The sequence below is a fragment of the Prionailurus bengalensis genome, chromosome A1 (assembly GCF_016509475.1).
Source record: "Prionailurus bengalensis isolate Pbe53 chromosome A1, Fcat_Pben_1.1_paternal_pri, whole genome shotgun sequence".
Classification (NCBI taxonomy): Eukaryota; Metazoa; Chordata; class Mammalia; order Carnivora; family Felidae; genus Prionailurus; species Prionailurus bengalensis.
In genome coordinates this window covers 89,595,551-89,619,047 of record NC_057343.1, presented here as the reverse complement: position 1 = coordinate 89,619,047, position 23,497 = coordinate 89,595,551, and the positions used below count along the sequence as shown (strand labels likewise).

Here is a 23,497-nt window from a genome sequence, read left to right as displayed (position 1 = left end):
AGGGCCATATTTCATTCTTTCTCATTGCCATGTAGTACTCCATTGTGTATATAAACCACAATTTCTTGATCCATTCATCAGTTGATGGACATTTAGGCTCTTTCCATAATTTGGCTATTGTTGAGAGTGCTACTATATACATTGGGGTACAAGTGCCCCTATGCATCAGTACTCCTGTATCCCTTGGGTAAATTCCTAGCAGTGCTACTGCTGGCTCATAGGGTAGGTCTATTTTTAATTTTCTGAGGAACCTCCACACTGCTTTCCAGAGCAGCTGCACCAATTTGCATTCCCACCAACAGTGCAAGAGGGTTCCCGTTTCTCCACATCCTCTCCAGCATCTATAGTCTCCTGATTTATTCATTTTGGCCACTCTGACTGGCGTGAGGTGATATCTGAGTGTGGTTTTGATTTGTATTTCCCTGATGAGGAGCAACATTGAGCATCTTTTCATGTGCCTGTTGGCCATCCGGATGTCTTCTTTAGAGAAGTGTCTATTCATGTTTTCTGCCCATTTCTTCACTGGGTTATTTTTTTTTTCAGGTGTGGAGTTTGGTGAGCACTTTATAGATTTTGGATACTAACCCTTTGTCTGATATGTCATTTGCAAACATCTTTTCCCATTCCATTGGTTGCCTTTTAGTTTTGTTGGTTGTTTCCTTTGCTGTGCAGAAGCTTTTTATCTTCATAAGGTCCCAGTAGTTCATTTTTGCTTTTAATTCCCTTGCCTTTGGGGATGTGTCGAGTAAGAAATTGCTACGGCTGAGGTCAGAGAGGTTTTTTCCTGCTTTATCCTCTAGGGTTTTGATGGTTTCCTGTCTCACATTCAGGTTCTCTATCCATTTTGAGTTTATTTTTGTGAATGGTGTGAGAAAGTGGTCTAGTTTGAACCTTCTGCATGTTGTTGTCCAGTTCTCCCAGCACCATTTGTTAAAGAGACTGTCTTTTTTCCGTTGGATATTCTTTCCTGCTTTGTCAAAGATGAGTTGGCCATACATTTGTGGGTCTAGTTCTGGGGTTTCTATTCTATTCCATTGGTCGATGTGTCTGTTTTTGAGCCAATACCATGCTGTCTTGATGATTACAGCTTTGTAGTAGAGGCTAAAGTCTGGGATTGTGATGCCTCCTGCTTTAGTCTTCTTCTTCAAAATTCTTTTGGCTATTCGGGGCCTTTTGTGGTTCCATATGAATTTTAGGATTGCTTGTTCTAGTTTCGAGAAGAATGCTGGTGCAATTTTGATTGGAATTGCATTGAATATGTAGATAGCTTTGGGTAGTATTGACATTTTGACAATATTTATTCTTCCAATCCATGAGCACGGAATGTTTTTCCATTTCTTCATATCCTCTTCAATTTCCTTCATAAGCTTTCCATAGTTTTCAGCATATAGATCTTTTACATCTTTGGTTAGATTTATTCCTAGGTATTTTATACTTCTTGGTGCAATTGTGAATGGGATCAGTTTCTTTATTTGTCTTTCTTTTGCTTCATTATTAGTGTATAAGAATGCAGTTGATTTCTGTACATTGATTTTGTATCCTGCAACTTTGCTGAATTCATGTATCAGTTCTAGCAGACTTCTGGTGGAGTCTATCGGATTTTCCTATTTATTTGTTTTGAGACAGAGACAGAACAAGTTGTGGAGGTGGGGTTGGGCAGAGAGAGGAGGGAGAGAGAATCCTTCATCACTGCCAGTGCAGAGCCCAACATGGGGCCCAAACTTACAAAACCTTGAGATCATGACCTGAGCTGAAACCAAGAGTTGGGTTCTTAACCGACTGAGCCACCTAGGCGCCCTAACATCTGTATTTTCTTGGGTTTATTTTGTTTGAAAATCCCTCACACATTTTATTTCAATAAGTTTCTTTTAGAAATATATTTCTCTGATTCTCTTCATTTCTGAAGTATTCCTTTCACTTTCTTAACTGAAAGGTGATTGTTTAAAAATGTAGATGTGACCATGGGAGGAAATAGGATCATAACAGAGTCAAGTGGGAAGAGGAGTGGGAAGGTACAGGGTGGGATAAATGAAATGATCCTAATCCTTCAGAGCAGTCAATGGACAGGGTGTGGTGATATAAACACATCGTTTACACATGTGAGAGGTAAAATGAAATGGAGTCACTTATATCAAGGGGTTTTAAAAGAGAGCCAGGGAGGCCATTAAGGATCTGGGCTTTATGCACATTCTCATCAGATGAAACCAGAAACTTTGAACTCTGTCCAAACACCTGCAACTTGCTACAGTAAGAGATTTTGTTTAGTGACAGCCAATTATATTCAGTCAAAATTAGTTTTCTGCTTCCAACACCAACCAAAATTCTTTGGTAAAAACCCATACAAACACTTCATCTTTTGATACCCTTGGCTTTTTTCACTAGAGGGACACAATTTCTGTTGCTCCCCCAAATCTATGCTACTCAGATTGTAATTTTGAGACCTCAAATAAATGTTTTTGTTTTATTTCAGCCCTTCCTTTTTTTCTCGTTCAACAGACATAAGGAAGTAACTACAGAACAACCAAAACCAAAAGCCACAAAGTTCTCTTGGGCAAAAAGACTGGGAAGGGTAGTGAAGAGATGAAGGAGATAAAGAGGTTAGAGGACAGTTGCTTTTTATTACAATGCCTTTTGTCCAATTTCACTCTTTAAACATGACCCTGCATTACTCTCATTAGAATAAGTTTTTTCAATACAAATAAAATACAAAAGAGCTTCTTAGCTCCAACCAGATCTGGAAGGTAAAGTCAGATTTTACATGTGAGTGACTTAGTGACCCCAGCTGCACAACTTTGAAGACTTTGTCTTCACTCTTGATTTACTGATTGGGAATCTATTGGTGAGTCTAACTCCTGATCCAGTGCTCTGAAATACATGTTTGTTGACATCAGTAAGGGCAGATTTTTTACTCTTAAGATTCTAAGTATATTCTACAAGCTAAATTAGAATTGTAGACAAACGGAGCCTCAGACTTCCCTGTTCATAAGACATAAAGTCTGTGTTAAAGGCAAGTTTCTTTGCTTGCAAGATACCATTAAGAACATAGCAGCTTTTCAGTCAACTGAAATCCCTCTTTCCCAAACCCTCACTGACTGTAATGCTTTATCAGTATGGCATTCATTCTGTTTACTTCCTTTCCTGTTGGGGTGGTTTTACTAGGGATAATTTGGTATTTCAATGGCTTCTTTGAGAAACTTAACATCTCCCTAAACCATCTCATCTAAGATGTATCCTCTCCCATCTCCTTCACACCTCCATCCTTTTACTACCTCCAACCTTCCCTGTGGCTCCCTGAGATCTTTTGATATGTCACCCTTCATACCCCTACCTCTTGCATCCTTCTGCTCACCCCTGTAAGATCTTCCTTTCCCATTCTAGCCTCTCAACTCTTTGTAGTCACTCAAACTCTGTGCTCCCCTGTAAGGGTTCCCTGTAAGGGACGCAGGGGCTCCAAAAGCAACCACTTGAAGTTGAAAAGGGAAAAAAAAACTAATTGGAGGTAGACTGGCTATTTTACCCACTCATATGGGCTGTGGAGAAACCCAAATGTCCAGTGTCTCGTCAACCCCTCAGTCCAGATGTAATCTACAGCCTCTGTGACATTACATACCAGGGCAAAGACAATCTTAAAAGTCTCCTCCCACAAATATGGTGAAAAGTTTATCTTGTTGGAGAAGTGGATAAAGTACACCAAAGATGGCCAATTGGACTAAAACAAACTCTGGTCTCTAGCTTAGAGACCCCTCCTCCAGGTTCATCTTCCTTTGCTGTGTGCGCAAAAACCACCCCCCCACACACACAAATATGGGGGCTGATAACTATAAATTACCCTTCCCGCTCACATTTGGGGCTCAGATCTTTGGAGAAACAGTCTCCTCTGAGCCTCGGGTGTTAAATAAATCTCCAATCCACCAAGATCTCAGAGTGCCGCTTGGTTTTTCCACCAGTGTTCCAGCCTGGTTCCATAACAAGCTCCCATATTGATCTGGTAAATGTAACTTCTTCCATCTAGCAGAAACACAGTTCTTTCTTTCTTTATTTACTTTTTAATTTACATCCAAATTAGCATATAGTGCAATAATGATTTGGGGAGTAAGACTCCAGTGATTCATCCCCTACATATAACACCCAATGCTCATCCCAACAATTGTCCTTCTTTTTTTATTTTTTTATTTTTGGGACAGAGAGAGACAGAGCATGAACGGGGGAGGGACAGAGAGAGAGGGAGACACAGAATCGGAAACAGGCTCCAGGCTCTGAGCCATCAGCCCAGAGCCTGACGCGGGGCTCGAACTCCCGGACAGCGAGATCGTGACCTGGCTGAAGTCGGACGCTTAACCGACTGTGCCACCCAGGCGCCCCAGCCAACGATTGTCCTTCTTAATGTTCCTTGCCCATTTAGCTCACCCACAACCCCTCCAGCAACACTGTTCTTTATATTTAAGAGTCTTTTATGTTTTGTCTCCCTGCCTGTTTTTTTGATTATTTTTGCATCCCTTCTCTTCTGTTCATCTGTTTTATATCTTAAATTCCAAATATGAGTGAAGTCATATGATATTTGTCTTTCTCTGACTGACTAGTTAGCAGAAACATATTTCTGATAAAAATATAAAGGACAGAAGTGAGTACCAATGCTTATACACACTATTGAGTTTTGTATTCTGTGTTTACACCTTACTGATGGCTAAAATTTTAGAATGAAAGCTATAAAATTTCTATTTGTGCCTGCCTGTTTGTTTATGTATGTTCATTTGTATGTTATGTATATGTGACATTTTCCTACCTCCAGATGGTATTACCAAATTAATTTATAAAATCCCTTAAAGAAACTATATTCTGATTGGCTTGGATAAAAATAAGTACTTATGTAAATTACATGTTCCTGAAACTCCAAGAAATATAGAAATGTCTTTCAAATTCACTTGATTTGAGTAAATTTGATTTGATAAATAACATTATGTTGATACTATAAGTTTCATAAAGAAACAGCCATGTCTTCTGTATGTATGTATTAGCATTAAATGTAATATATACATACATTTTTATTCTAGTTGAGTTTACTAATCATATTAACTAATATATTTGTTAGACGTATAAGATTCTAAAAATTTAAATTATATTTTAATCAAAAAAAGTCATTCTGGAAAACTTTATTTCAACAATAATTGTTTTACAATATATCCACTTAAAAGTAGTTTACAAAATATTTTTTATTATTGAAATATAATTGACATATAATCTTATTAGTTTCAGGTGCACAACATTAAGTTACAGAGAGGGAGGGAGGCAAACCATAAGAGACTCTTTTTTTTTTTTGAGGACCTCTTTTTAAATTTTAATTCCAATATAGTTAACATACAATGTACCATTAATTTCAGGTGTACAATATAGTGTTTCAACAATTCTATATATTACCTGGTGCTCATTATAGCCAAGTGCACTCCTTAATCCCATCACCTATTTAACCCGTCCCCCCACCCACCTTCCTTCATGCAAACTTCAGTTTGTTCTCTATAGGTAAGAGACTGTTTTATGATTTACCTTTCTCTTTCTGCACCCCCACCATGTTCATTTGCTTTATTTCTTAAATTCCACACATGAGTGAAATCATATGGTATTTGTCTTTCTCTGACTGACTTACTCTGCCTAGCATTAGCTAAGCTCCATCCATGTCATTGCAAATCGAAAGATTTAATTTGATTTTTATGCTGACTAATTTTCCATTGTGTGTGTGTGTGTAACTTTTTTATTTATAAGTCAATGGAAATTTGTGCTCTTTCCATAAATTGGCTCTTGTTGATAATGCTGCTATAAACATCAGGGTGCATGTGCCCTTTTGAATCAGTATTTTTGTATCCATTGGGTAAATACCTACTAGTGCAATTGCTGAATAATAACATAGTTCTACTTTAAAAAATTTTTTTAATTTATATCCAAATTAGCATATAATGCAACAATGATTTCAGGAGTAGATTCCTTAATGCCCCTTACCAATTTAGCCCATTCCCCCTCCCACAACCCCTCCAGTAACCCTCAGTTTGTCCTCCATATTTATGAGTCTCTTCTGTTTTGTCCCTCTCCCTGTTTTTATATTTTGTTTCCTTTCCCTTTTGTTCATCTGTTTTGTCTCTTAAAGTCCTCATATGAGTGAAGTCATATGATATTTGTCTTTCTCTGACTAATTTCACTCAGCATAATACCCTCCAGTTCCATCCACATAGTTGCAAATGGCAAGATTTCATTCTTTTTGATTGCCGAGTAATACTCCATTGTGTGTGTGTGTGTGTGTGTGTGTGTGTGTGTGTGTGTGTATACCACATCTTCTTCATCTATTCATCCATTGATGGACATTTGGGCTCTTTCCATACTTTGGCTATTGTTGATAGTGCTGCTATTAACATTGGGGTGCATGTGTCCCTTCGAAACAGCACACCTGTATCCCTTGGATAAATACCTAGTAGTGCAATTGCTAGGTTGTAGGGTATTTCTATCTTTAGCTTTTTGAGGAGCCTCCATACTGTTTTCCAGAGTGGCTGCACCAGCTTGCATTCACATAAGAGACTCTTAAACACTGGGAACAAACTAAGGGTACATGGGGGTGGGGGAGAGGAGAAAGTAGGTGATGGGCAGGAAGGAGGGCACTTGTTGGGATGAGCATTGGGTGTTGTATAGAAAGCAATTTGACAATAAATTATATTTAAAAAATAAAATAAACAAACAAATAAATAAATAATTTTTAAAAATCAATCCAAAAAAATCAGTCAGGTGCACAACATAGTGACTGGAGATTACTGTATACTGCATTTAGCATAATAACTTCTAGATCTATCCATGTTGTCACAAATGGTGAGATTGAATTCTTTTTTATGGCTGAGTAGTATTCGTGTGTGTGTGTGTGTGTGTGTGTGTGACATCTTCTTTATCCATTCATCTATGTATGGACATTTAGGTTGCTTCCATATCTTAGCTATTGTAAATAATGCTGTGATGAACATAGGGGTGCATATATCTTTCTGAATTAGTGTTTTCATTTTCTTTGGGCAAATACCCAGTAGTAGACTTACTAGATCATATGTAGCTCTATTTTTAATTTTGGGGGGACTTCCATACTGTTTTCCACAGTGGCTGCACAAATTTACATTCCCACTAATAATGCATGAGTGATCCCCTTTCTCCACATCCTCACCAACCCTTGTTATTTCTTCTCTTTTTGATACTAGCCATTCCGACTGGTGTAAGGTAATATTTTTTTGTGATTATGATTTGCATTTCCCTGAGGATGAGTGATGCTGAGCATCTTTTAATGTGTACTTCTTCTTTGAAAAAATGTCTATTCAGGTCTCTCCCCATTTTTTAAATTTTTTTTCAACGTTTATTTATTTTGGGGACAGAGAGAGACAGAGCTTGAACGGGGGAGGGGCAGAGAGAGAGGGAGACACAGAATCGGAAACAGGCTCCAGGCTCTGAGCCATCAGCCCAGAGCCCGACGCGGGGCTCGAACTCCCGGACCGCGAGATCGTGACCTGGCTGAAGTCGGACGTTTAACCGACTGCGCCACCCAGGCGCCCCTCTCCCCATTTTTTAATCAGGTTATTTGATTTTTTTTTTTTGGTGTGAAGTTGTACAAGTTCTTTATGTATTTTGGGTATTACCCCCTATCAGATATATGATTTGCAAATATATTCTCCCACTAACTAGGCTACTTTTTTGTTTTGCTGATGGTTTCCTTCACTGTGAAAAAGCTTTTTATTTTGGTGTGGTCCCAATAGTCTGTTTTTGCTTTGTTTCCCTTGCCTGAAAAGACATATCTAGAAAAGTATTGCTAAGGTTGATGTCCAAGAAATTACTGCCTATGTTTTTTAAGGAGTTTTGTCGTTTCAGTTCTCATATTTAGGTATTTAATCCATTTTTGAGTTTATTTTTGTGTATCATGTAAGAAAGTGACCCAGTTTAAAAAAAGAAAGAAAGAAAGAAAAAATGTGGCCTGGTTATATCCTTTTTGTATGCTGCTGTCCGGTTTTCCCAACACTATTTATTGAAAAGACTGTCTTTTCCCTGTTTGTACATTCTTGTCTCCTTTATTGTAGAACAATTGGCCATATAGACATGGGTTTACTTTTAGGATCTCAATTCTGTTTTATTGATCTATGAGTCTATTTTATACCAGTGCCATAATGTTTTGATTCCTATAGCTTTGTAGTATATCTTGAAATCTGGGATTGTGATAACCTCTCGTTTTGTTCTTCTTTCTCAAGTTTTCTTTTTTTTTTTGTAACGTTTATTTATTTTTGAGACAGAGAGAGACAGAGCATGAACGGGGGAGGTTCAGAGAGAGGGAGACACAGAATCCGAAACAGGCTCCAGGCTCTGAGCTGTCAGCACAGAGCCCATCGCGGGGCTCGAACTCAGGGACCACGAGATCATGACCTGAGCTGAAGTCGGCGGCTTAACCAACTGAGCCACCCAGGCACCCCTCTCAAGCTTTCTTAGGCTATGTTTCAATGAACATGTAGGCAATGAAATTTAAAATACAACACCACTTACAACTGCTCAACAAGAGAGAAATACTGTGAAATAAATCTCTCAAAACAGGTACAGACCTTATCTTCTATATAAGATTTGTTTTGGCATTCTTGAAATATCAATATTACAGTAATGGAGAACATTTTAGTGGTTGCCAGTTGCGAGGGGTGTGAGGGTCAGTGGGGAGGTGTGTGTAGCTTAAAAAGGGCAACAGGAGGAATCCTTGTGATGATAGAACTATTCTGTGCTTTCCCTATATCAGTGTTAATAACCCAGTTGTGATATTGTACTTGGATTGAGTACAATCACTCCAAAATGTGATTGAGGCCTTTCTCATTTAACACACCCTCTGAAGCTCCTGCACTTAAGAAAGGCCTTCTCCTTCATCATTACCAGATTGGAATGACCTGAACTATGCAGCCTCCCTCAGCTGATGTGACACAGTCCAAGTTTTGCAAGATGTTACCATTGGGTTAAACAGATAAAGTGTATATGAGATATTGCTGCATTATGTTTTACAACTACATATGAATCCACAATTGTCTCAAAATAAAAATATTTTTAATACAAATTTTAAAAAATACATACGCATGTAAACACCATGTCTCCACCTTTTTATTCCACTATCATGTTGAGGGTCTTGAGAATGCCTCGGGATACAGCAACAAACTGTTTCAGAAACTAATATCACTGCACTTCACAGAAATGGAATAGGAGTCTTGACCTTGGCTGAAAATGTATTCTTACACTTTTTACAGGATGTTTTGATGGATTGCATTTGGGGTAAGAGAGAAAGAGAGGAGTTCATGTTTGTAGCCTGAGCAACTGGTTCAACAGTAGTGCTGTTTACTGAAGCCTTGGAGGAAGCAATAGACAAACATCTGATGTGATGTCAGGTGTTGATATGTGCTAAAGAGAAACTAAAGCAGAGTCCTAGTCTGGGTTGTGGCACAGTGGGATTGAGGAGGTGGTTTTAGATAAGAAACCCACCAAGGTAAAGAGATATTAATAAGTGCCCCATGCAAAAGAGGTTTCCATGGGGGAAAAATTGGAAAAGAGTTAAATAAAATTATAATTACTGCAGGATTCTCAGAGCCATGACTAGTCTAATGACACTGTGAATCTGAGAGGGGGTACAAAACCTGTAAAGGCCATGCTCCTGTGGTTGTATGTCCCTTCTGGGAATAGGAAGACCAGTGTAGATTGAAGAATGTGGTTGTTGGGAGGTTGGAAAACTGAAGGAACTCCATTTTTAGAAAGGCTGTCTCTTTGCTGTTTCTATGTGAGGTTCTATTTACTCGTGTTCTATATTTTACCTTGAATCTGAATAAACCAAAGAAGCTATGTTCCTACTCCAAGGGGAAAGCAAGAAAACTAACATTCTTTGAGTTTCATCCTAGCCCCCAAGCACCTGATAACATCTAAGAACTGGATCCCAAATATGTTCCGGGACATTAGCTTTCAGCAAACCTCAGCTGACAACGCCATCAGCACCCCCTACCTTCGCTGATTTATAAAGTAACACCTGTTGTTCACCTGTCTCTTTGCCCTTGATTGGAACCTACTCTAGATTCCTGAAGGAACACGTACCCTGGACTCCTTTCCAATATAAACCCCAAGTGACAGAGAGACTTATTCTCCTTTCCTTTCTGAGTCTTCCAGACACTCCGCCAGCTATACTCTATCACTTATGCTGTTCAGTAAACTCTGCTTTCACTTCTTCCTGGCTTAAGTTTGATTTACATCCTAAGCGAAAACAAGGACCCTCTTTGCTAGTCCTGTGTGATCCACTCTGTGTCCTCAGACCAGTCCTGCCTGCATCAGTTATTCTAAGCTCTCTGCACCAGAGACATGGGACTCTGCTCTGAGAACCCCTGTGGCACCTCAAGCCATTCACCACCTCTTGGTGTTTTCCCTCTTGCATAGATGTGGCACCATCTGCCAGCTGAATCCCTGAGAGTGATAAAGGAAATTTTCAAATTTTAATGTTTGTGGGCCCTGCTCCTGGGCTCCCAGGGAAGCTATACTTTTAACAAGATCAGAATGATTCACCAAACTTCAAAGCATGGGCTCTATTTCTTCCCTGAGCACACATTGTCCATCTGCTTCATTAGCCAATAACCTAAAAGAAACATTTCAAACTAAAGATAAGAGTAAAAATCTTTGTAAATTCGGTTCCATACCTCAGAAGCGTACAACTTGCATATACTAAAAGCATAAAATAAAGTTTGTACTTTTCTAAAATGTCCTTCATCATGATGATTTGTAATTCTTGATGTAACAAAAACATACATAACCCTGTATTAAACATTACTTCTCTGGAGCACTTTCTTCTTTGTTAAGATTGTGGATCCTCTACAAGAGTGCTGATGCATGGGGGCATAGGTACCCCAATGTTTATAGCAGTGCTTTCAACAATAGCCAAATTATGGAAAGAGCCTAAATGTCCATCAACTGATGAATGGATAAAGTAGATGTGGTTTATACATTTAATGGAATACTACTTGGCAATGAGAAATAATGAAATCATGTCATTTGCAGCAACTGGAAGAAAGAATCATGCCATTTGCAGTGGATGAAACTGGAAGAGATTATATTGAGTGAAATAAGTCAGTCAGAGAAGGACAGTTATCATATGTTTTCACTCATTTGTGGATCTTGAGAAACTGAATAGAAGACCATGGGAGAAGGGAAGGGGAAAAAATAGTTACAGAGAAGGAGGGAGGCAAACCACAAGAGACTCTTAAATACAAAGAACAAACTAAGGGTGGATGGGAGGGGGGAGAGGAAAAATGGGTGATGGGCATTGCAGAGGGCACTTGTTGGGATGAGCACTGGGTGTTGTATGTAAGCCAATTTGACAATAAATTATATTCATAAAAAAAGATTATGTATCTTCGGCAGCTGGCATCACTCTCTTTCTTTCTTTCTCTCTTTTTTCTGTAGAAATTCTAAAAGGTTTGTTCATTTTGCATCAGCAAGAGTACCCCTTGCTGTGAACTTGAAAAGGGCTGTGAAAGCCGAGGCCCAGAGGCCTACCCTGGAGGATGAAGCTGCAGGGTCCATCTGTGAACCCACCAAATACTTTCATTTCATTTCTTTCTCCTCTTTCCAAAATGTGATTGAGGCCTTTCTCATTTAACACAACCTCTGAAGCTCCTGCACTTAAGAAAGGCCTTCTCCTTCATCATTGCCAGATTGGAATGACCTGAACTATGCAGCCTCCCTCAGCTTATGTGACACAGTCCAAGTGTGTGTTCCTTCCCTAACCACACCTTCCCTCAGCTTCTGTTTAACTTTCAATTTGGAAATGTTAGAACATATGCAAAGTAAAGTATAATGAACCCCAGTGTATTTATCCATCACTAGCTTCAAAAAATTACCAACTCCTGGGCATCTCCTGTCATCTAAATTCCCATCTATTTTCCCTCAACCCTCCATGTAATTTGAAGCAAATTTCAGACATTATTTTACTTATAAATATTTTAGTGCATATCTCTAAAAGATGATAATGTTGCAGGATTCTTTACCTCAAAACCCAGGGTTCATTGTCTCTCCACTCTCAACAATGAAGAGATGGACACAGAATAAAATGAGCAGCAGGCAAAAGTTTATTAGAGTATAAGATGGGATCAGAAAGAAAGAATAGTATGAAAGCTCTCTTTACAGAGAGGGGACATTTGAAAGTGAATGTCGGAAACTATAGGCAAGGGTCCTTGTTTTTAAGGTTCTCGCTGCCCCTCCCCCCCCAATCCATTCCTCCTTATTCCTTCTCAAGTCTAACCTTATTGACTGGATAGCTCTAGGTGCTGGGTTGTCCATTCCTGATTGGCTCCATTCCATTGTGTGAGGAGTCACACTAGTCATACTGTCCCTCATGTAACATAAGTTTTATGGTTTACTTATTTCAGTTAAATATTTTGATTGTCAAATTTTTGAGGGGAACCTGAAGAGGAGTAGGTGGTGTCTGTTACATTGTTAAGAGGACCTTAACGCCTGAGGGAGTCTGCTCGAGGTCAGATGTTCCCAGAAGAAATGTTTTAAAGTATGTTTTTTTCCCCACCAGGGACCTTCAAGTCTTAGCCTCTCCCTTTCTGCCTATCTTTTCCTATCATAATACTCTTTTAGAGTATCATCTTTTAGAGATATAATGTGATAGTAATCATAACTGTTATCATCTCTTGAAAAATTAATAATACCCACTTTTTTTAAGCTTACTTATTTTTTTTTTGAGAGAGAAAGCAAGTGGGGGAGGGGTAGAGAGAGAGAAGAGAGAGAACCAGATGCAGGTCTCCAACCCATGAAATGTGAGATCATGACCTGAGCTAAAAACCAAGAGTCAGTCGCTTAACCTATTTAGCCACCAAGTTGTCCCTATAATACCTACTTTGTATCATCAAATATCCAGTTATTAGGAACCTGTGGGGGAGGGGAAGGAAGAAAGAAAGAAAAAAAGAGGTTAGAGTGGGAGAGAGCCAAAGCATAAGAGACTCTTAAAAACTGAGAACAAACTGAGGGCTGATGGGGGGTGGGAGGGAGGGGAGAGTGGGTGATGGGTATTGGGGAGGGCACTTGTTGGGATGAGCACTGGGTGTTGTATGGAAACCAATTTGACAACAAATTTCATATATTTAAAAAAAAGTCCAGGTGGCTAGGGAAGATGGCAGCGTAGGAAGACGCTGGGCTCACCGTGTCCTGCTGGTCACTTAGATTCCACCTACACTTGCCTGAATAACCCAGAGAGCCTCCAGAAGACTAGCAGAACTGAGTCTCCAGAGCCAAGTACAGACGAGAGGCCCACGCAAGAGATAAGAAGGGCGGAGAGGCGGTACGCGCTCCACGGGCTGGCAGGAGGGAGCCGGGTCTGAGGGGCAGCCCGCTGGCCAAGCAGAGCCCCCGACTCTGGCTTGCAAAAGCAGAGGGGCCAGACGGAGTGTGTTCCTACAGCAAGAGGGACTTGACATCTGGAAGGTTATAAGCTAACAGCTCTGCTCAGAGAACAGGAGGGCTGAGGGACAACGGAAGGGAGAGTAGCTGAGCCCCGGGAAAACAGAGCTCAGTTTGGCAGGGAACAAAGGCTCGTGCCAGCGCCATCTCTCTCGCCCATCCCCCAGCCAAAATCCCAAAGGGAGCCAGTTCCTGCCAGGGAACTTACTTGCTCTGCGCAAACACCCAACGCTGTGCTTCTGTGGAGCCACCCCTCTGGCAGCGGGTCTGACTCCCTCCCGCTGCCACAGGGCCCCACCTGAAGTGGATCATCGAAGGAGAAGCAAGCTAAGCCTGCCCCTCCTGCCCCTGTGCACCTTGCCTATCCACCCCAGCTTATGCCAGATCCCCAGCACCACAAGCCTGGCAGTGTGCAAGTAGCCCAGACAGGCCACGCCACCCCACAGTGAATCCTGCCCCTAGGAGAGGGGAAGAGAAGGTACACACCAGTCTGACTGTGGCCCCAGTGGTGGGCAGGAGGCAGACATCAGGTCTGACTGCGGCCCCGCCCACCAACTCCAGTTATACACCACAGCACAGGGGAAGTGCCCTGCAAGTCCCCACCACTCCAGGGACTATCCAAAATGACCAAATGGAAGAATTCCCCTCAAAAAAATCTCCAGGAAATAACAACAGCTAACAAACTGATCAAAAAGGATTTAAATAATATAACAGAGAGTGAATTTAGAATAATAGTCATAAAATGAATCGCTGGGCTTGAAAACAGTATAGAGGACAGCAGAGAATCGCTTGCTACAGAGATCAAGGGACTAAGGAATAGTCAGGAGGAGCTGAAAAACGCTTTAAACGAGATGCATAACAAAATGGAAACCACCACGGCTCAGATTGAAGAGGCGGAGGAGAGAATAGGTGAACTAGAAGATAAAGTTATGGAAAAAGAGGAAGCTGAGAAAAAGAGAGATAAAAAAATCTAGGAGTATGAGGGGAAAATTAGAGAACTAAGTGATGCACTAAAAAGAAATAATATACACATAATTGGTATCCCAGAGGAGGAAGAGAGAGGAAAGGTGGTGAAGGGGTACTTGAAGAAATCATAGCTGAGAACTTCCCTGAACTGGGGAAGGAAAAAGGCATTGAAATCCAAGAGGCACAGAGAAGTCCCTTCAGACGTAACTTGAATCGATCTTCTGCACGACATATCATAGTGAAACTGGCAAAATACAAGGATAAAGAGAAAATTCTGAAAGCAGCGAGGGACAAACGTGCCCTCACATATAAAGGGAGACCTATAAGACTCGTGACTGATCTCTCTTCTGAAACTTGGCAGGCCAGAACGGATTGGCAGGATATCTTCAATGTGATGAACAGAAAAAATATGCAGCCGAGAATCCTTTATCCAGCAAGTCTGTCATTTAGAATAGAAGGAGAGATAAAGGTCTTCCCAAACAAACAAAAACTGAAGGAATTTGTCACCACTAAACCAGCCTTACAAGAGATCCGAAGGGGGATCCTGTGAGACAAAGTACCAGAGACATCGCTACAAGCATAAAACATACAGACATCACAATGACTCTAAACCCATATCTTTCTATAATAACACTGAATGTAAATGGACTAAATGCGCCAACCAAAAGACATAGGGTATTAGAATGGATACAAAAAAACAAGACCCCTCATTTGCTGCCTACAAGAGACTCATTTTAGACCTGAGGACACCTTCAGATTGAGAGTGAGGGGATGGAGAACTATCTATCATGCTACTGGAAGTCACAAAAAAGCTGGGGTAGCTAGCCATACTTATATCAAACAAACTAGACTTTAAATTAAAAGCTGTAACAAGAGATGAAGAATGGCATTATATAATAATTACAGGGTCTATACATCAGGAAGAGCTAACAATTATAAATGTCTATGCCCCGAATACGGAAGCCCCCAAATATATAAAACAATTAATCACAAACATAAGAAACCTTATTGATAAGAATGTGGTAATTGCAGGGGACTTTAACACTCCACTTACAACAATGGATAGATCTTCTAGACACACGGTCAATAAAGAAACAAGGGCCCTGAATGACACATTGGATCAGATGGACTTGACAGATATATTTAGAACTCTGCATCCCAAAGCAATAGAGTATACTTTCTTCTCGAGTGCACATGGAACATTCTCCAAGATAGATCATATACTGGGTCACAAAACAGCCCTTCATAAGTATACAAGAATTGAAATCATACCATACATACTTTCAGACCACAATGCTATGAAGCTTGAAATCAACCACAGGAAAAAGTCTGGCAAACCTCCAAAAGCATGGAGGTTAAAGGACACCCTACTAAAGAATGAGTGGGTCAACCAGGCAATTAGAGAAGAAATTAAAAAATATATGGAAACAAATGAAAATGAAAATACAACAATCCAAACACTTTGGGATGCAGCTAAGGCAGTCCTGAGAGGAAAATACATTGCAATCCAGGCCTATCTCCAGAAACAAGAAAAATCCCAAATACAAAATCTAACAGCACACCTAAAGGAACTAGAAGCAGAACAGCAAAGGCAGCCTAAACCCAGCAGAAGAAGAGAAATAATAAAGATCAGAGCAGAAATAAACAATATAGAATCTAAAAATCTGTAGAGCAGATCAATGAAACCAAGAGCTGGTTTTTTGAAAAAATAAACAAAATTGACAAACCTCTAGCCAGGCTTCCCAAAAAGAAAAGGGAGATGACCCAAATAGATAAAATCATGAATGAAAATGGAATTATTACAAACAATCCCTCAGAGATACAATTATCAGGGAATACTATGGAAAATTATATGCCAACAAATTGGACAACCTGGAAGAAATGGACAAATTCCTGACCACCCACACTCTTCCAAAACTCAATCAGGAGGAAATAGAAAGCTTAAACAGACCCATAACCAGTGAAGAAATTGAATCAGTCATCAAAAATCTCCCAAAAAATAGGAGTCCAGGACCAAATGGCTTCCCAGGGGAGTTCTACCAGACGTTTAAAGCAGAGATAATACCTATCCTTCTCAAGCTATTCCAAGAAACAGAAAGGGAAGGAAAACTTCCAGACTCATTCTATGAAGCCAGTATTACTTTGATTCCTAAACCAGACAGAGACCCAGTAAAAAAAGAGAACTACAGGCCAATATCCCTGATGAATATGGATGCAAAAATTCTCAATAAGATACTAGCAAATCGAACTCAACAGCATATAAAAAGAATTATTCACCATGATCAAGTGGGATTCATTCCTGGGATGCAGGGCTGGTTCAACAGTCACAAATCAATCAACATGATACATCACATTAATAAAAGAAAAGATAAGAACCATATGGTCCTGTCAATCGATGCAGAAAAGGCCTTTGACAAAATCCTGCACCCTTTCTTAATAAAAACCCTTGAGAAAGTCGGGACAGAAGGAACATACTTAAACATCATAAAAGCCATTTATGAAAAGCCCACAGCTAACATCATCCTCAATGGAGAAAAACTGAGGGCTTTTCCCCCTAGATCAGGAAGATGACAGGGATGCCCACTCTCACCGCTGTTGTTTAACATAGTGTTGGAAGTTCTAGCATCAGCAATAAGACCACAAAGGGAAATCAAAGGCATCAAAATTGGCAAAGATGAAGTCAAGCTTTCACTTTTTGCAGGTGACATGATACTATACATGGAAAATCCAATAGACTCCACCAAAAGTCTGCTAGAACTGATACATGAATTCAGCAAAGTTGCAGGATACAAAATCAATGTACAGAAATCAACTGCATTCTTATACACTAACAATGAAGCACCAGAAGGACAAATAAAGAAACTGATCCCATTCACAATTGCACCAAGAAGTATAAAATACCTAGGAATAAATCTAACCAAAGATGTAAAAGATGTGTATGCTGAAAACTATAGAAAGCTTATGAAGGTAATTGAAGAAGATATAAAGAAATGGAAAAACATTCCCTGCTCATGGATTGGAAGAATAAATATTGTCAAAATGTCAATACTACCCAAAGCTATCTACACATTCAATGCAATCCCAATCAAAATTGCACCAGCATTCTTCTCGAAACTAGAACAAGCAATCCTAAAATTCATATGGAACTACAAAAGGCCCCGAATAACCAAAGTAATTTTGAAGAAGAAGACCAAAGCAGGAGGCATCACAATCCCAGACTTTAGCCTCTACTACAAAGCTGTAATCATCAAGACAGCATGGTATTGGCTCAAAAACAGACACATCAACCAATGGAATAGAATAGAAACCCCAGAACTAGACTCACAAAAGTATGGCCAACTCATCTTTGACAAAGCAGGAAAGAACATCCAATGGAAAAAAGACAACCTCTTTAACAAATGGTGCTGGGAGAACTGGACAGCAACATGCAGAAGGTTGAAACTAGACCACTTTCTCACACCATTCACAAATAAAACTCAAAATGGATAAAGGACCTGAATGTGAGACAGGAAACCATCAAAACCCAGAGGAGAAAGCAGGAAAAGACCCCTCTGACCTCAGCCATAGCAATTTCTTACTCGACACATCCCCAAAGGCAAGGGAATTAAAAGCAAAAGTGAATTACTGGGACCTTATGAAGATAAAAAGCTTCTGCACAGCAAAGGAAACAACCGACAAAACTAAAAGGCAACCAACGGAATGGGGAAAGATATTCGCAAATGACATATCGGACAAAGGGCTAGTATCCAAAATCTATAAAGAGCTCACCAAACTCCACACCCAAAAAACAAATAACCCAGTGAAGAAATGGGCAGAAAACATGAATAGACACTTCTCTAAAGAAGACATCCGGATGGCCAACAGGCACATAAAAAGATGCTCAATGTCGCTCCTCATCAGGGAAATACAAATCAAAACCACACTCAGATACCACCTCACGCCAGAGTGGCCAAAATGAACAAATCAGGAGAGTATAGATGCTGGCGAGGATGTGGAGAAATGGGAACCCTCTTGCACTGTTGGTGGGAATGCAAATTGGTGCAGCCACCCTGCACCAATCAGAAAAAACAGTGTGGAGGTTCCTCAGAAAATTAAAAATAGACCTACCCTATGAGCCAGCAGTAGCACTGCTAGGAATTTACCCAAGGGATACAGGAGTACTGATGCACAGGGGCACTTGTACCCCAATGTTTATAGCAGCACTCTCAACAATAGCCAAATTATGGAAAGAGCCTAAATGTCCATCAACTGATGAATGGATAAAGAAATTGTGGTTTATATACACAATGGAGTACTACGTGACAATGAGAAAGAATGAAATATGGCCCTTTGTAGCAACGTGGATGGAACTGGAGAGTGTGATGCTAAGTGAAATAAGCCATACAGAGAAAAACAGATACCATATGTTTTCACTGTTATGTGGATCCTGAGAAACTTAACAGAAACCCATAGGGGAGGGGAAGGAAAAAAAAAAGAGGTTAGAGTGGGAGAGAGCCAAAGCAGAAGACACTCTTAAAAACTGAGAATAAACTGAGGGTTGATGGGGGGTGGGAGGGAGGGGAGAGTGGGTGATGGGTATTGAGGAGAGCAAGTTTTGGGATGAGCACTGGGTGTTGTATGGAAACCTATTTGACAATAAATTTCATATATTGAAAAATAAATAAATAAATAAATAAATAAATACAAATCCAGTTATTATTCTCATTTCTCCCAACTGTCTTACACAGACAACATATAGATATATTTGGTCTATGTGTTTAATCAGCAGGCAAATAAATTCCAAATATTATAATTAGTTGATGTATCTCTGGAGTATCTTTTAATCTGTTCATTCTCTCTCCTTTTATTTTTTCCTTGCAATTTTTTGTGAAAGAAAATGACATTTTTCTGGTAGTCTCCTAGTCTGTATGTTACTGGCTGAATCTCTGTTTTTTAACGTTTTATTATTTATTTTTGAGAGAGAGTGAGTGTGAGCAGGGGAGGTGTAGAAAAGAGGGAGACAGAGGATCCAAAGAGGGTTCCGTGCTGACAGCACAGACTGGCTGAATCTCTTTTAACATGCTTCTCTGTTTCTATATTTCTTGAAAATTGGTAACTGGGACTAGTGGCTTGACAAGATTCAGGGTTTCTCTGTTTGGTTAGTCGTTTTTTTGTTGGTTTCTTTTTGTTTGTTTGTTTTTACTTTGTCTACATCCATCCATTTATTAGCAGGGCAATGACATCCTGTTAGCTAGGATACAATGGGGGGTTACTCAGATCAGAGGGCTGTAAGCTATCTGCAGAGGGGAGGAGGGGGAAGATACAGAAACAGGTAAAGAATATCTCTGTTTTGCAGAACAAATAGCTGCTACCAAGGTTGTCCAGGTTTTCCAACCCATACATTTTTGGAGAATAGTTTCAGCCAGATTGGAGCTGAGAAGCTGCATAGAAGGCCCCTTTAACTCATTATAATACTAAGGTCTCCTCCTATGGGTAGGATTTTCTGCCATTTTTTGAACATACAATATATGCACTAGCATGTTGACATGCTAGCATGCACAGTTGAACCAAAGTGGCTAAGCAACAAAATAGTTATTAATTTCCTAATGTATCAAACACTCTGCCCCTGCACTCTCGCACATTGGATAAAAGCTTCAGTGTTTTGAGAACTATCTCCCTGTCTCCTTACTTACTGCAAGTAATGAAAAAGTTTCTGCCCCAAACTTGGGCTGGTCTATTGGCTGATGCACCCTAAGCAGCAGATCCTTTGTGTTCAATGGCAAACCTAACCCCATCCTTACCCCACTGATTATCAGTTAAGTATTATAAAGGAAACTTCTCGTTAAGTATTTGAGTATACTCATATACAGAACATATGTTGATTTTCTCTGCCTTTATTTGCCAGTTTTCAAAACAATGACATGGGTCCCTAGCACCAAATGAAGTTTTGCGTATTTTTTAGTGCCCTTATCAATTGGTAGATTCAGTATTTCAGTCCATTGCACTTATAATTGTCACCGAAGCTCAAATCAGTTCCCCCAAAAAGAGTTGCTTCAGGTTGACCCTAATTCCTCTTATTGGGCCAGGCGTGTGAGGCTCACTCTCTCCCAAATCAGTCATTTCTCCAGTTTGTGTGCAGAAAGGCATTTGTATAGTCATTCTTAACTACAAACCTTTTATTTCTCCATTTCTATTTAATACATTACCATTCCTAACAGTATTACAGCCGCCCTACGTTTTAGGTTTAACTCTAAGACATCCTAAACTAAGAGCTCCAACCAAGAACCTAATTTCTCTGTCAAAGGGCAGCAGGGCCGCCAGAACCAGTGAGATGCGGTCCGCCCGGCCTCCTAGAGCGGAATCGGAACTGCGCTGGAGGGCCTTGCGAGCGCTGCTCCTTAGCATCCCCTCTGCCTTGGTTCCGGGGGCGCAAAGCCAGACCGAGGGACCACGGGTCGTCCGAGGCGCAGGCAAGGGCTACGTGGCTGCAGGGGGAAAAGGACGGGCACATGCCTGCCCGGGCGCCTACAAGTTCTGCAGGTTGCGGACCCACGCGCAGAACGCGAGGTGGCTGGCCCGCCTAACCCTAAGGTGGAGTAGAGGGGAAGTGGCGGGAGTTTGGCCGGAAGACTGACTGCCCTGTCCTCTCTGCGGCTCCCTGGTTGGGATCCGAGAAGTTGAACCTACAGTGTGAGCTCCGCGGCGTCCTTTTCGGAGAAGAAAACTTTCCATGGTGGCAGGGTGGAATTTTGCTTTATTTTACCCTTTGGAAAGTTGAAGGTTGTTTAAATGGGAGAAGGAGGTAAAAAGAAAATTATTGAATTTCGCATTCTTCATGTGGCCATTTCAGCCTCTGAGGGGAACCAGAATGTGCCACCCTTAAATATGGCACTTTGCCATAAGGATTGTTTTGAACTGAAGTCACTTGAGAATCACCAGGTGGAGAAAGAGTTCTGTGCCCACATTGCACCTAAGAGCAGGGCATAAATTTCCTCCAATGAAGGTGTGCCTCTGTATCAGGAAGAGTGCCTCTTTTTAAAAAAAAAAATTTTTTTAACGTTTATTTATTTTTGAGACAGAGAGAGACAGAGCATGAATGGGGGAGGGTCAGAGAGAGGGAGACACAGAATCTGAAACAGGCTCCAGGCTCTGAGCTGTCAGCACAGAGCCCGACGCGGGGCTCGAACTCACAGACCGCGAGATCATGACCTGAGCCGAAGTCGGACGCTTAACCGACCGAGCCACCCAGGCGCCCCAGGAAGAGTGCCTCTTACCAGAGGTGGAGTAGGAACCTCAGATAAGTGCATAAGCAAGCCTGGCCCTTATCTTCATCGGTTCCTCCTTATATTTCCTAGTTATATCCCTTGAAAGCGAAAACATCTTTCCTGTAAGAAAGTTACATAAGCTCCCGAATCTAACATTGCAATTGAACTTTTCCCTGTACTCCTCTGTGAAATTTGAATAAAATTATATGCCGTCTTTTCCTGTTAATTTGTCTTTTGTGAGTTAACTTCACATGGCTACTAGTCACTAAATAGACAACAGAGGAAAGGTTTTTCTCCTTGGCACCTGTGATGCATAGTTACCAATTCAAAGTGAATCATAAAGTCCTTTTAAGCTCACAAATCCATCCCTTTTAGAATGCTAGAGACCCCCCTACTATCTGCAAAGTCTGAGTAGTGTTACCATGGAAAACCTGGGTCTGTTCTCCCAACACTTTATATTTCTGTAGCTTTAATATTTCTATGTACATTTTATCTTTGCATCAGTGGAGAATCAGGCTTACCCCACGTAGTAGAGTTCTCCAGAGGAACAGAAACAAGAGGAGAGAGAGACAGATAAGAAATTGGCTCATGCAGTTATGGAGGCCAGGAGGTCTCAAGATCTGCAGCACAAGTTAGCACCCTTGAGACCCAGAAAAAGCCACTGTTTCAGTTCCAATCCAAAGATAAAGGAAAAGGCTAATGTTCTAGTTTGAAGGCCACCAGGCAGGAAGAATTCTCTCTTATTTGCAGGAGGGTCAGCCTTTTTGTTCTGTTCAGGCCCTCAATTAATTAGATGAGTGCCAGCCAAATCAGGAAGGGTAATCTGCTTTACTCGGGCTACCAATTGAAATGTGACTCTCATCCAGAAACACCCTCACAGACATGTGAGTAATGTTTGACCAAATATCTGTGCACCCCATGGCCTAGTCAAGTTGCCACAAAACTAACCATCACGCCCCAATTTTTTGCTCTGCCATCACCAGCCAGTTGCCTTTAGATCCTCCTATGTGCTGCTTCATGGTAACAGCAAGACAGGAGGAGCTCTAGTCATCATATGGACCTTGAAGCAGGAAGAAGAGGGAACAGGCAATATCAACCAGCTCCTGTGCTGGTTTCCTTTTTTTTTTTTTTTTTTTTTTTTTTTTAAGAAAAATCTTTCCTGAATCCACAGCAGACTTCCCCCCCAACCACCTCCATGGCCCACAATGCTCACCTTGACCTTTGGCTGCAAGAAGGTGGGGAGGTGGTGGGGGTTGGTTGGGAAATTAAATATCAAGAAAAGCAGAATAAGAATCCTTGTGCTTGGCTATCTTATATGAATCATAATTGATCTGAGCTAATAATCTGGGGGCTCTTTTAGCCAAGAAGGGAGATGGAATGCCTAAGGGATACAACAGTATCAGGCATAGTTCACAAAATCCCCATCTAGCCCTGCCTCTCTCAGACTGCACCCTTTGCATCTTTGGGGTTTGGGATGGTTACAAACTCAATCACATTTGTGTACACAATTTATTGGCTTATCTTTTAAAACTTGATTCTCTTTATTATGCCTGAACTTTAATACTTTCATTCCCAGATGACAGACTTTCTTCTCCCATTTCTGTGTCTCTTGGGGTTGGGGGGAGGATGCATTGCCATGGACTCTTTGCATGGTTGAATCGAAACTTCTCAAGGTGGGGGATGGTGGTCCTGGCACTGACATCAGTCTTGGTGGCTATGTAGATATGCCCAGATCCTGGGGGGAAAACACTCATTTCAAGAGCAGGTCCCCTCCCTGTTGCAATCAGAGGACTCACCTTACCCTCCTACACTGGTTC

The 23,497-nt window shown here is 40.7% G+C and overlaps 1 protein-coding gene across 1 annotated transcript in view; it reads left to right on the top strand.

Moving 5' to 3' along the window:
* The window catches only part of LOC122479339 (vomeronasal type-1 receptor 90-like), a 33,536-nt gene extending 12,487 nt beyond the window's left edge, over nt 1-21,049 (top strand). Inside the window, 1 exon segment of the mRNA XM_043573263.1 lies at nt 20,634-21,049. Coding sequence (XP_043429198.1) covers nt 20,634-21,049 — 416 coding nt within the window.
* The last annotated feature ends 2,448 nt before the right edge of the window (nt 21,050-23,497 follow it).